The sequence below is a fragment of the Bos taurus genome, chromosome 13 (genome assembly GCF_002263795.3).
Source record: "Bos taurus isolate L1 Dominette 01449 registration number 42190680 breed Hereford chromosome 13, ARS-UCD2.0, whole genome shotgun sequence".
NCBI classification, from domain to species: domain Eukaryota; kingdom Metazoa; phylum Chordata; class Mammalia; order Artiodactyla; family Bovidae; genus Bos; species Bos taurus.
The window spans coordinates 25487003-25500676 of NC_037340.1; the positions used below are offsets into that span (position 1 = coordinate 25487003).

A 13674-nucleotide genomic window follows, 5' to 3' on the forward strand; every position below is an offset into this window, starting at 1 on the left:
AAGAGACGGAGCCAAAGCAAAAACAACGCCCAGCTGTGGATGACTGGTGATGGAAGTAAAGTTCGATGCTGTAAAGAACAATGTTGTGATCCAGCTCTATCCTACAAGCTCTAAGATTTCTGAATTGGTTTTAAATGCCAGTGTCAACAAGGCTGTATCAACCAAATTCAATTTTTAGGCTAACCCTAATTTGGTACACACGTACTGGACAACTCTGGGGTGAGAGGAACAAGAGAAAACATTTAAAATATGGCAAAAATGAGGGGAGTACGAATTTTAGATGAAATTGAAGTGGGTAATACAACTGGCTTTTTTATATTAATAGTTATGAGTAGTAGTATGATGACCTAGAGGGGTGGCGTGAGGGGGTGGGAGGGAGGCTCAGAACGGAGGGAGGGAATATATGTATACATATAGCTGATTCATGTCGATGTACAGCAGGAACTAAGAAAACATTTTGAAGCAATTATCCTCCAATTAAAAATAGAAAAAAAAATTAAGATTGGAGAATATACCTTAATACTTGCTACTAAAGAACAAACTACTTAGGAACTCATTATTCGTTTTGTATTTTGTGTTTACTTGTGACAGGTGTTGAAATTTATTTTCAGGACATACTTTGAAGCTTTACAGGGCATGTGTGTATAGTGAAAGTGAAAGTCGCTCAGTCGTGTCCAACTCTTTGCAACCCCATAGACTATACATCCCATGGAATTCTCCAGACCAGAATACTGGAGTTGGTAGCCTTTCCCTTCTCCAGGGCATCTTCCCAACCCAGGGGATGAACCCAGGTCTCCCACATTGCAGGTGGATTCTTTACCAGCTGAGCCACAAGGGTGTGAGTAGGTATAAACAAAATACTGCTAATGACTGATCTTCCTAATTTAAAAACAAAGTGGTTTATTTTCTTCATTTTTCTAAGTCTTGTGACCCCAGAGGACTATTAGATGTTAAATGTATAACAAAATGCTGGAAATTTTTCTTTCTGCAAGATGTTTCATTATCTCTGTATTACACAGATAACAAAGTAAATGAGTTGGCTCCATTCTCTGATATTTTGGGAAATAAAGCCAAAGCACCTATTTATTTGCATTGGTTATAATGCTTTCAAGTAACAAAAACAATTATTAAAATCACAGACTATTAAGACTCTGGAGTGTGACGCTACAAAAGCAAGCCTTAATTCTTTTTTTTCCTTCTAATTTAATGTTTCATAAAAAGTACAAAGCATAGTCCAACATTCTCCAAAGTATGTTTTATGGTACACTAAACTGAAATGTTCTAAATAAAAGAAAGGATTCATGGTCAAATACTTCTGAGACAAATTGTACTATATTCTGCCTGCTGCTGCTGCTGCTGCTAAGTCGCTTCAGTTGTGTCCAACTCTGTGCGACCCCATAGACGGCAGCCCACCAGGCTCCCCCGTCCCCGGGATTCTCCAGGCAAGAACACTGGAGTGGGTTGCCATTTCCTTCTCCAATGCATGAAAGTGAAAAGTGAAAGTGAAGTCGCTCAGTCGTGTCCAACTCTTAGCAACCCCATGGATTGCAGCCTATCAGGCTCCTCTGTCCATGGGATTTTCCAAGCAAGAGTACTGGAGTGGGGTGCCATTGCCTTCTCCATATCCTGCCTAGAAAACTCATAAGATATAAGGAGTATATTCATGATCCTGAGAGGTCTATGATAGACAAACTTAATTTTTAAAACTCAGCATTTCTCAATTTATTTGATCACTAATCTTCGCACCCCCTCCCCCCACCTTTATCAAATGGAATTAGTGTTTCCAGAAAATACTTTGAGAAACATTGCAAATGGTCTTTTACTCCATTTCAATGCTGGTGTCTATCCTAGTAAGACATGCATTTTAAAAAATAGCTAGATTGGAAAGACAAACACCGGGCCTTCCCCGGCAGTCCAGTGGTTAAGACTCTGCCTTCCAGTGCAGAGGGAGTGGGTTTGATCCTTGGTTGGGGAACTAAGGTCCCATATGCCATGGGATGTGTCTAAAAATTAAAAAGAAAAAAAAAAAGACCTATTGGTCAGATAAAACTCTGAAGCTCAACAATATAAAAGGGTTTCAATATTAAATTTTGGTACTTAAGAATGCTTACTTCCATGTAAAAATCCAGTTTACATCCGAAACAGTGAAATCAATTCTGTGTTCATATCTCAGTTCTTTATTCTACCCTTTTCCATGGGTGCCAATCAAATGACATACAAGAGTAATCATATGCAGTACATTTAGGTTCTGGGAGGCATATAAGAAATAAGTGGATTATAAAGTCATTTCTCGGAGAAGGCAATGGCACCCCACTCCAGTACTCTTGCCTGGAAAATCCCATGGCGGAGGAACCTGGTAGGCTGCAGTCCATGGGGTCGCTAAGAGTCGGATAGGACTGATCGACTTTACTTTCACTTTTCACTTTCACGCAATGGAGAAGGAAATGGCAACCCACTCCAGTAATTCTTGCCTGGAGAATCCCAGGGATGGGGGAGCCTGGTGGGCTGCCATCTGTGGGGTCACACAGAGTCGGACACGACTGAAGCAACTTAGCAGCAGCAGCAGCAAAGTCATTTCTGTATTATGGGACTTTTAAGTCATGATTCATAAAACAAAAGATGTCATTCACTGGGAACTATAAAAGAGATTGAAATAAGTACTTGAAGTAGAATTTGATTCAGAAATAGTGAGCATTTTTATTTTATAATGAACAAACGGTCTCTTTTAATCATTTTTCTAAATCTTTATATGCATGTACAATTAAATAGATTTTTATTTTATATTTTAGCCAAAGTTCTCTTTAATAACATAACTGACCTTTTGGTTTATTCCTATACCTAGAAGTAACTAGGAAGAAATATTAACAGATGTAACTAGCAAACTTTTTATTATTATAATTGGATTATATTATTCTTATTAAGTAGGAACAAATATAATGCTATTATTCTGGTCTCACAGGCCTGTGAAATACAGCAAGGTTTTTTTTGTTGTTTAAAAAAAAATCATAAAACAATCATTTTTATACCGTTTCATCTACAAGAAAATTCTGCTATTTGGGGGGGGTTGGTCTTAAGGTTACAGATATAAACATGAGCACAATTTAGGCTGAGATTCCCTACAATGTTTACAACTTGAATATGTCATATATATTTTTAAAATGTGAGTTATATGGAATTTTTTTTAAAAAGTTGATTCTGATAGTGTCACATGACAGTCCAACAGTGCAAGAGCTTTAAAAAATTTCTCTAGAAAAGAAGAATTCTGAAATAGCACTCAAAGAGAACCACATTATATTACAAAAATCATGGCAAACTCTTCCTGAACCTACCCACTGAAGAAGAGTATGACCTTGGCCTCAAAGCAAGGCTTGCATCACAGACCTCCAGAGGATGATCTTCACAATGCATTCTGTACAAATGATGCCCTCTGGAGTTATGCCCTGAGATGAGGCTGAATCAGCGAAGTCTCTATTGCTTATTAACTGTGTGGCTTTGGGCAAGTTATTTATTGCTTATTAACTGTGTGACTTTGGGCAAGTTATTTAACCTCTCCATAGCTTAAGTTTCTCATTTATTACATGAGGATAATACTAATGGACATACACGATAATCTTGTTAGCAGATGGTATCTTAGACATGATAAAAGTTTGTTTTGTTTTGCTATACATTTAAACTATCATCTCAAAATTATCATTCATCTGGTATTTCAACAAATATTTATTGAGTCCCTTCTCTACGCCAGGCAGTGGTTCCAGACATTAAGGACAAAGATGTGAATAAAAAGATCTAAAATCCTGGCTCTCACAAAGTTTAGGCTTTAGACCTGCAGAGAAAGATGTAATAAAAGAAAAAGTACAATGTCAAGTGGAAACAAGTGGTATAAAGATAAATACAGTAACTTAAGGACATAGAGTATGTCAGGTTCTGTGTGTATTTCAGATAGGCTGGTCTGGAAAGGCTGCTTTGATAAGGTAATGTCTGAGCAGAGGCCCAAATGTACCGAGAGAGAGACAGTCTTGTGAATATCTCTGGAATGCATTCCAGGGCTGGGAACTGGTGCCAGGGCCCCGAAGCAGGGTGTGCTTGGTGTGTTCCAGGGCTGCTAGGTGGCTGGCATGCGTGAAGATGGGATGAGCAGAAAGTGGGAGGCAGGGGCAGCGAGGTGCAGTGTGGTTGTGGGGCAGATCACAGAGGGCCTAGCCTTCCATAGGATTTTGGATTCTATTCTGAGTAACATAGGAAGCTAAACCAGGGTTCTGATCAGGAGTGAAATGAAATGATCTGATTTATGTTTTTAAAAACGTACTGGTTGCTGTGTGGATAAGATACTTGGGGCGTGTGGGAGCAGTCTAAAGCCTCAGTGAACATGATAGATGTTCTAGATCAGGGTACAGGCTTGTCATTTAAGTAATTTCTCCCCATCTATTCCAGGATTTATTCTAAGACAGTAATTTAGCAACAAAGAGGTCTTTTCAGTCGGCCCATGAATTAAAATTTATACAGAAATCAGCTTCAGAAAGTAAAAAGCACTGATGAAATGAAAGGTTGATTGCTAGTGATCCAAACTGTTCTACTTGGCTATGGTTTCAGCTGAATCAACAACCAAGCACAATTTGGTTTGCTGAGTCTCCCCAGATGGTAGGGATATGTTTCATCAAAATCAAGATTAACAGTGGGTATTGGGTATGCAAAGTTTAAAATAAAAAAAAAGGAAAATTGATGCTAGAAATAATTTTTGAGAGTAAAAGCTTATGGCTCTGGGGACTTCCCTGGGAGTCCAGTGGTTAAGACTCTGCCCTTCCACTGCAGGGGGCACGAGTTTGATTCCTGGTCAGGGGACTAAGATTCCTCATGCTGTGAGGTGCAGCCTAAATAAATAAATAAAAATACTAAAAAAAAAAAAACAAACTTATGGTTCTGGTTTTTAGCAGAGTATAGAAAATTCAGAACAAGTGTTTCAAGATCAGAGTAAAATTCCTGGAAACTAGAAATACTTTGCTGGAAAGATTTGTGGCATATTTGACATGTTAACCAACAACTATGAGGTGAGCTCACCTATAAATGGGATGGAAGCCAAGGAATCACCAGGTGGAGTGGTACTTGAGGCCTTCCTCTCCTCCATCCTTTTTATATGGACCTCCCGGCGAGCATCATTAGGCAGCCAGCAGGTGGTGTCTGAGCCTGTCTCCTGGTCACTCACTGCTAAGATGTAAGACTGATGCCTTAAAGGCTGCGGTGTCTGGCGACCAGACGGAGGTTTTTCTCTTAGGATGACAGTTTCTTTATTATCTACAGCATTCGATTGCTGAATTTCCACCTCTTGTACATTTAAATCTTGATTCCTCTGAGAGACGGATAACTCAAAATCTGGAGTGCTAGCATTCTCACTTGCCAGAGCCGGGGGCTTAACAGAAGCTCCGGAAAGAGAAGGGGGCTTCCCAGTGTCCACTTGGTGATCGGGGGCACTTTCCGTCCGTAACCATGGCTGCTGATTCAATAAACTGTTTTGATGCAAGTGATTTACTGGTCTTTGGTCTTTGATAGAAAGAAATGAGTTCTGGCTGGAGGGCGGTTTCGCGACATGCATAGAAGGCCCTTTCAGAGAGTTACTTCGGACTTTCCCAAGAGGTGACCTGTCTTGGGAAATCCCTCGAGGCTGGGATATTCCACAAGCAGTTTGAAAATTTCTGCTGGGCTGCAGGGGTTTTAGATCTGCTGGAATTTTTTTAAACTGAGACACTGATCCCCCGATTCTGCTGCTCACTCTCCTGCTGTCAGAATTCACCACACTGGGAGCCACTGTAAAATTGGAGCCTCGGAAAGATTTGTGAATTTCTTGCTGCCTGGGTCTCTCGTAAATACCTCGACGATCGTCCTGTTCGGTGAACCCACTCCACTTGTAAGTCTGCTTTCGTTCACCATTTGCATCCGGCGGTGGACATTCAGAATGGACGTTTTCCGAGGTTTCACCCTGTCCCTCGATGTAATCCCACGAGCGAGTTCTGTGGTTACTAAAACTAATAGAAGGGGATGTCAGCGCACCTTGAGAGGCACTCCTCGGACAATACATCATCAACACAGAGTCCTCCAGCCTCTCCTGGGACACGCTGCGCTGCCGGACCTGGATGGACTGGGGCACTCGGTCCTGAGAGGTGCTCCGACGCCGTACCTGCAGGGCAGCGCGGTTCAGCACCACCTGGTTATAATCCGCTGTGCTCTGAGAGGCGGCTCTTAAACTATCTAACCTTTCTTGAATGGTCCGACAGCCCATGTGCAAGCGCCGGTTATCAATATACTCTTTGTAAGTTTTATAGTTTTTCCAGTCTATGTGCTGATGGGAGTTGGGAGAGTAGTGGTTGACAGTTACGGAAGGAGACTCCACAGCTGGAGATCTGCTCACCAGACCTTCTGAGTGTCCGCCGTAGTGGCCAGATTTAAGTAAAATGCCAGAAGGTTCCAACGACCTGGAGCCGGGCTGGTGGATGAGATGGGCAGTGGGAACTGAGGATGGCGGTGAGGTGGTTCTCGTCGCTGTTTTGAAAGAGGGCTGTTCGTTTCGGCCATACCTCACTTCCTCAGTTCTGTGAGCGGGAACTGTGTGGTTGCTTCTGTTAGGTAATAAATCTACAACCTTCTCAGAAGGTACAATGACGGTCCTCACACTCTCATTGCAGACACACACTGCTGTGTTGGACTTGGCCACCTCTGGTGGTGACGGAGGCACTTGGATTTCCATCCTGTATGCCCTGCCGGGCTGCGTCAATACTGGGGGGCTAGTCTGCGGTTTGCTTGCTGTGGAGTCTGGAGGAGGTGGTTCAGGGGGCTGCGCCATGGCGGGAGGGGCGGATGACGGCCAGGGGTAGCAGACTGGTGGGGGCTCAGGGATGTTGCGGGCATTGCCGCTGTAGGCTTCATTGCCTTTCAGGTAGGCATCTTGAGAATACGCCTACATGGAGAGGAGAGAAATGGGTCACTTCAAACTCATCAAAGGAACACATTTCCAATCTTGCGATATAGTCTTATTTTACAGTGCCCTGCCTTGCTCCCCAGTGGCATTCGCTAAAGCATGCATGCAGACACAATGTAAGGGGGCTCCACAAATTCAGCTAGTCTCTCAGAAAGCAAATAAATTGTAGAATTTGCAAAAAATATAAATTACAATTGCCTATTTTCTCAAAAGATCTGAAACACATCAAATTCTATCCATTCCACCTGCCATAATTAGATATGGACATCTTGCTTTCAAAAATTTCCCCTGTTAAGTTTTATGTTTGTTTGTTTTTTTTCCCCAGCAGTTGGCAGGTTAAATGGCTGCCTAATAAATCTCACAGCAAAAGAAGAACCTGATCTTTTGCCAGAGTGAAGGTGAAAATATTAAAAATCTTCACCAAATACATCTTTACTCTAGGTACTACTGCTATGATAAATAATATATAGAACATTGTCTTGCCAATTAATAACTGCTGAATTGCTAAAAATAATCCATTTTGATAAATTAGGTCCTCCAACAGCCATGTTAACTATTAAAATTTTTCAAATAGAGAATACGCACATATTAAAGGCATAAAATATGAATAAAGATAATTCATCTTCCTGTATATAATTTATATTTTTTATTTTACACTCATGCAAAATTGTATTGTACAAATTTATTTGGTCTCTTTTACCTGTTTTAAGGAGACATTTCTCTATTATGAACAGGCAAGCAGGCAGTTCCAATTTTTTTAAATCAACTATTTATGAAATTATCTGGGAATATTTTTAAAAACTTAAAAGCAACAAATTAAATACAGAGACTCTACAAAACAGAGCTAATTAAGGTAACTCAGAATTATGTTCAACAGCTGAGATAGTTAGGTGTGGTGTCATGTTACATATCCTTCCCTAATCAAAACAAGCTTAATTCAAAACTATCTCCTGTCTTTGCATTAGACAGCTTGCAAAGCTCAAGTGCAGCCACAAACATAACATAACGTAACAGCAAAGTACTAGGAAAGGAGAGAAGGTGAGATGCTTCAAAAATATACAGGGATGCAGATAAATGTTATGTTTTAACACCAGTTATGCACAGGATACAAAAATCAAACATAAAAAGAAAAAAATAATAAAGAAAACAATGTATCACAAACACATTCTGCAAATTAGTAAGATTAACACCACGAAGAGATTCCTCTAAGCAAACTGACAGTTTTAATAGAATGGCTTATTACAAATTTCTACAAAACATGACTTAAAAAGCAAGGAAATGGCTTCTGTGCAGTTCTTACCAGAGCTGTGACATCCTTTGTAAATTGTAGCTAGCAGAAAATAGGAAAACATAGTAGAAGCTGCTTACTGACATAAAGACAGAATCATGTTGTCATATTGATGCTGGAAAACAGCAAGCTAAAAATACATCTATACTGAATCCTCTGGAAGGTACCAAAAGAAGTAAAGGGCAGTGAGGCATAAAGATTAACTTGAGTTTCTGTCTGAGCATCTTTTTCTCAGGCTTTTATCTGGCTCTGATTTGATTTGTCTACCATTCTTGAAAGCAAAATACATCTGGTAACATGCATTCCTGACAGATATTTTCTTTGATCTGCGCTGCTGTCTGATAATGTGCTAGGAAGCTTCCCTTCCACGCGAACAACATTGATGCCTCTCAGTTCCCCTGAGCTTCTTCCATCTCTGCTTCCAGATGACGAAACGAATGCTCTATTATGCATTTAAAATAGTACAACCTCCTCCTTCCCCTGTAAATCGGAGCACAACCACCAGCTGTCAGCTGACTGCCGCTGCCTTGACACTAGGACTTTGGAATGAAAGAACGACTGTTGGGTTAAATGGGTTTCCCTCAAAAATTAAGATCTTTCCACTCTGTCCCTTTTGTCCTGTTTGATTCGCTTAGAAAAATAACTACTTAGTGGACATGAAAAAATACTGCTTCCAGAGTAATTCTTTTTCATGTATAATGAATACTATAGAATCTGAACCAGGAGACCGTGAGAAACAAAAGCCAAGTAGATGAAAGAAAACATGCATACCATAATACTGTAAAGGTATGAAAACAGTCAATCCAAATAGACATTCTGGGCATTTGCCACTGATGTAATAAGCCTATCTTTTTCATGCTGATTACAGTCGCACTGATACTGTTACATGACAGGAAAACTGTGCAGATGAGTGTGCTGTCTGGTTCGGTGTTTCCAGAGCATGTGTGTGCAGCTTTATGAAACATCACCTGAAAGGCTGTATTCTCTATGCTCGACAAAGTGAAGGTTGGCTGATGGGTTTCATGACTTCTCAAAACTTCTACTACATTAACATACGCTATAAAACTCAGCATGAAGTTACAAATTTATTTGGCCATGGAACCCATTTTTTTTCCTGGGGGTTTTGACACAATTCGAATTTCTGCTAAGAAATGCTGCTCTAGAACTAATAATTTAGACATATTTCCTTTATTCAAATTCGGGGAGGAGTATTATCTTTTAATAATAGAAGTATATGACCAGAACTATTGGGTTGGCCAAAACAAACTTTTTGGTCAACCAATATTAAACACTTGAAAAGGTATTTGACATACTTTAGATAAAGCTAAAATTCCTAAATAGTCTATATTCATGGGTCCCCACTTCTGGGTAAAGTGATGGCAAAGGGGTCCTTAAAATACATACACATGGACCATGCATCACCAGTGGACTGACTAAACAGAATATCTTATAGATACAGTACTACTGTCTAATGTAAGCAAATATGCTCGAGACAACTAAAATATGAATTTATTCAGTAGTAGTATTGAATTTCCTCACATAGTCTCTCATTTCACGGATACTGAAAAAGATTGTAATTATTTAAATGTTTCTCATTCTCATAAAGTTTGGAAACCAATACATTCAATTAACATTCCTGGGGAAATCAACAGTGCTCTAAGGCCATTGTCGCTTAGTATGTGTTCCAGGTAAGTCATGAGAATAAACTTCAATGGCTATGCTAAGAGGTGTGGAATAGACAGAAATTAGCTCCATGATAAGCTAGGGGAGTAAACTAGGAACAGATAATATGCATTGTAAGGAGTCCTATTCTTCCATAATGCCATTAGGTTTTCTTCTGGAAAACAGTCTACTAAGGAAAGCTTTAGCCAGGGCTTGGGCAAACACTGGGGGTGGATTACAGCATTCCACTCTTCCAGGTGAACATGGAACCCATTGATTAAGTTTCCCATTCTGAAAACAGACTTTAAAACTCTATAACTTGCTCATAGCTGTGATTGTGGCATGCTTTTTCATGAGTCTTTCACTGAGACATCAGGGTCAGACATTTCAATGTTTTAACTACCCATTGGGAATCTCTGAATTGTCAACAGGCACCAATTAAACAGAACAAAATATCACTTAAAGTATTCTTTATCTAATGATATTCATTTATATAGTTTTTGTATAATTCTATTCTGTTATAATGATGTCAAAATCATCCTGTGTTAATACGTTAATAAGTCTGCAATGACATGAATTTGAGCAGACTCTGGGAGACAATAGAGGACAGAAGAGCCTGGCATGCTGCAGTCCAAAGGGTCGCAAAGGGTCGGATGTGACTTAGCAACTGAACAACAACAACCATCCATGGCATGGCCCAGAAATTTTTGAGACCAATGTCATAAGAATTGCATATTTGGCTCATAATCACTTTTACTTTTACATTTAAGTCCAAATGGATACTTCATAGTACATATCCAGAAGTTTTGATGGAATTAGACAATATTCAGATTTTTTTCAGACTGATTAAGCACTTGGGAATTCAACAGGATATGACCAAAAAAAAAAAAAAAACTCTGGCCAATTTTTTTCATTAGTCCTTTTAAATATCACTCTATGTTTTTTCTTGAATTTCCTTTACCCTTGTTCTTAAGTTTTATATCTTATAGTAGCTTAGTAGTTTAAAAGTTCATAATGTTAAAGTTCAAGCCATATCTAATGAAAACAGAATAGTAGCAACCCTGTCATGCCTACAGATCCAAAGGGTTCTCTAAGCGGGGGTTGAGGGGAGTGAGTAAGGAAAGATGCCTTACAAATGTCTCCATTTGGAATTAGAATTGTAAGGAGCATTTAAATGTAATGTTAACAGTCTGGATCTTAATTATATGTACAGTGCCTAACAGTAGCTAAATAATCCAAAAATAATCTTTCAGTTCCGTTTTAGTAGAATTGCATCCAAGTCACTTACCATACCCATTACTATAGTATTACTATTACCATACTGTATTTATTGCCTAGTAAATAATAAAAACAAACCAACAAAAAGAGTGCAGAATAAATAAGCTACTAAGATTAAAATTCCTGCCTACCAGTTCACTGTTAACAGACTGATCTGTTAATTTTAATACCTGTACCTATGACAAAAGCAAAAATAACCACCTATCGTGTTTGTATAATTTTCAAATACATGCCAGATATGTCACAGTGGGGCATGGGAGAAGGGGATGTTGTGGACAGCTTATACCTTTCTAAATCATTTGAAACTTTTCTAACAAGTATGTATATTCTCATAATATTTTAAGTGAAAGTTGCTCAGTCGTGTCCAACTCTTTCCGACCCCATGCGCTGACTATACAGTCCACAGAATTCTTCAGAATACTAGAGTGGGTAGCCTTTCCACCAGGGGATCTTCCCAACCCAGGAATCGAACCTAGGTCTCCCACACATTGCAGGCAGATTCTTTACCAGCTGAGCCATGAGGGAAGCCCAAGAATACTGGAGTGGGTAGCCTACCCCTTCTCCAGCAGATCTTCCTGACCCAGGAATCGAACCAGGGTCTCCTGTATTGCAGGCGGATTCTTTACCAGCTGAGCCACAAGGGAAGCCCAAGAATACTGGAGTGGGTATCTAGCCTATCCTTTCTCTAGAGGATCTTCCCGACCCAGGAATTGAACCAGGGTCTCCCACACTGCAGGCAGATTCTTTTTTAAAAATATATTTAAAATAAGATAAAAAAAGCAGAAGAAAGTAACTGCTTCAAACTTTCAAAATATGAAAGAACCTTCCAAAATTCCTGTTCTTGTTTCCCTATTCTAAAGCAGGACCACCCTGATGCACATGTGACAAATGGACACCTAATTTTAAATTGAAGAGTATACTGAGTGTGGAACATAATAAATAATTATTTGATTAGAAAGTACTTCTGATAAATCTAAAGGAAAACTTCGGTTAAATTACATTTCTCAACGTATGTCACAATATTCGTGGAGTGGTGACTAGGGCAGTGGGTGCAGAGCCCAGAGACTGGTTATCCTGACAGCTCGGCAGTGGGACTGTGTCAGCCACAGGAATCCTTCGTCTGGACCCAATGGCAGTGTGGAATGGTGGTTTAGCTTCAACTACAGGCTATATACAGTCTCAGACCTGCGTGGGTTCAAGTCTTAGTACATCACTTTCTTCCCTGTTACACCAGAAAAGCTGTTTAACCCGGCTGTGTTTAACAGAGAATAACATGAAGTAGGCTCTAAATGCCCTTGTCAAACACCAGACATACCTGAGAATCTCCAGAGCCATCACAACTGATCAACTCAAAATTCAATTTTGAGTCCATGGTGCTAAAGGCTTACCAAAATGTCTTGAGGTGTGAATGGAAAAGAATGCTCAGATCTAGCCCTCCTACAATGGGTCCATTTGAGGACATATTTTTTTTTTCCCCCATTAGCATTGCCCTTCAGGGACTTCCCTGGTGGCTCAGATGGTAAAGAATCTGCCTGAAATGTAGGAGACCCAGGTTCGATCCCTGGGTCCGGAAGATCGCCTGGAGGAGGAAATGGCAACCCACTCCAGTATTCTCGCCTGGAGAATTCCATGGACAGAGGAGCCAGGTGGGCTGCAGTCCATGGGGTCTCAAAGAGTCAGACACGACTGAGCGACTAACACTACTATCACTATCGCCCTTCAGGCGACTTGATGGGTGATGGCTGTTTCATTCAATGTCTGAGACAGCAACACAATCATTTCACTTTTTAAAAAGTGCAACAGGAAGTGCTTTTTATTTTGTAATATCACCATGAAAATATGAACTTGTCTAAGATTATGATCATAGTCTAAAATATCACTACATAAGACGACTGAAATGAATACAAAACTAAACGTATTGTGGATCTAGATATGTTTAAAAAACAAGGCTGCCAAGTAAAGAAGTACTATTACCAGCACTAGTTTAATAACATAATGAAGAATTCTCAATTTTACCAATACTTGGTGCTTTTCTTTTTTCTTAATTTTTTTAATTTATTTTTTTACTTTGTGCTTTTCAACTCTGTATCACTGTCTTCTGTACATTATGAGATTTATTATTATATACCAGTCCTTCCATGAGGCAAGTTTTAAATCAAATTTTCTACATCACCTCTCAAAGATGAGCTGAGGACCTCTAGAACCACTTGGTCTATACATCACTTGAGGAGCAAAAGTTCATGGATACCCCATCCTGCTGTTACCCAGGCAAACACATGTAGACTGAGAAAACAAGCCCTCTCTTGGGTAAATGATGTTTACAGTGGCTGTAAAAATGTTCATGTTTTCTTTACAATGAATATTCAACCTCACAGGGACAAATACATCTTTACAAGCATGTATTTTAAGTAACAGATTTAAGAGCAACATAAATATTTCTGAAGGCCTCTTGTTTTCACATATGTTTTTTTAAATCCCA

At 39.6% G+C, this 13674-nt stretch overlaps 1 protein-coding gene across 12 annotated transcripts in view; it reads right to left on the reverse strand.

Annotated features, from left to right (window-relative positions):
- The window catches only part of ARHGAP21 (Rho GTPase activating protein 21), a 130239-nt gene that overhangs the window by 24114 nt on the left and 92451 nt on the right, over positions 1-13674 (reverse strand). For 9 of the 12 annotated variants that reach the window (XM_005214297.5, XM_025000962.2, XM_059892818.1 and 6 more), the window contains 2 exons: positions 8268-8297; positions 5056-6946 (listed from right to left, as the gene is read on the reverse strand). In XM_005214297.5, the coding sequence (XP_005214354.1) occupies positions 5056-6946; positions 8268-8297 (1921 nt within the window). The remainder of the gene's footprint in view (positions 1-5055; positions 6947-8267; positions 8298-13674) is intronic. The other 3 variants (XM_025000960.2, XM_025000961.2, XM_010811198.3) reach the window with 1 other exon arrangement.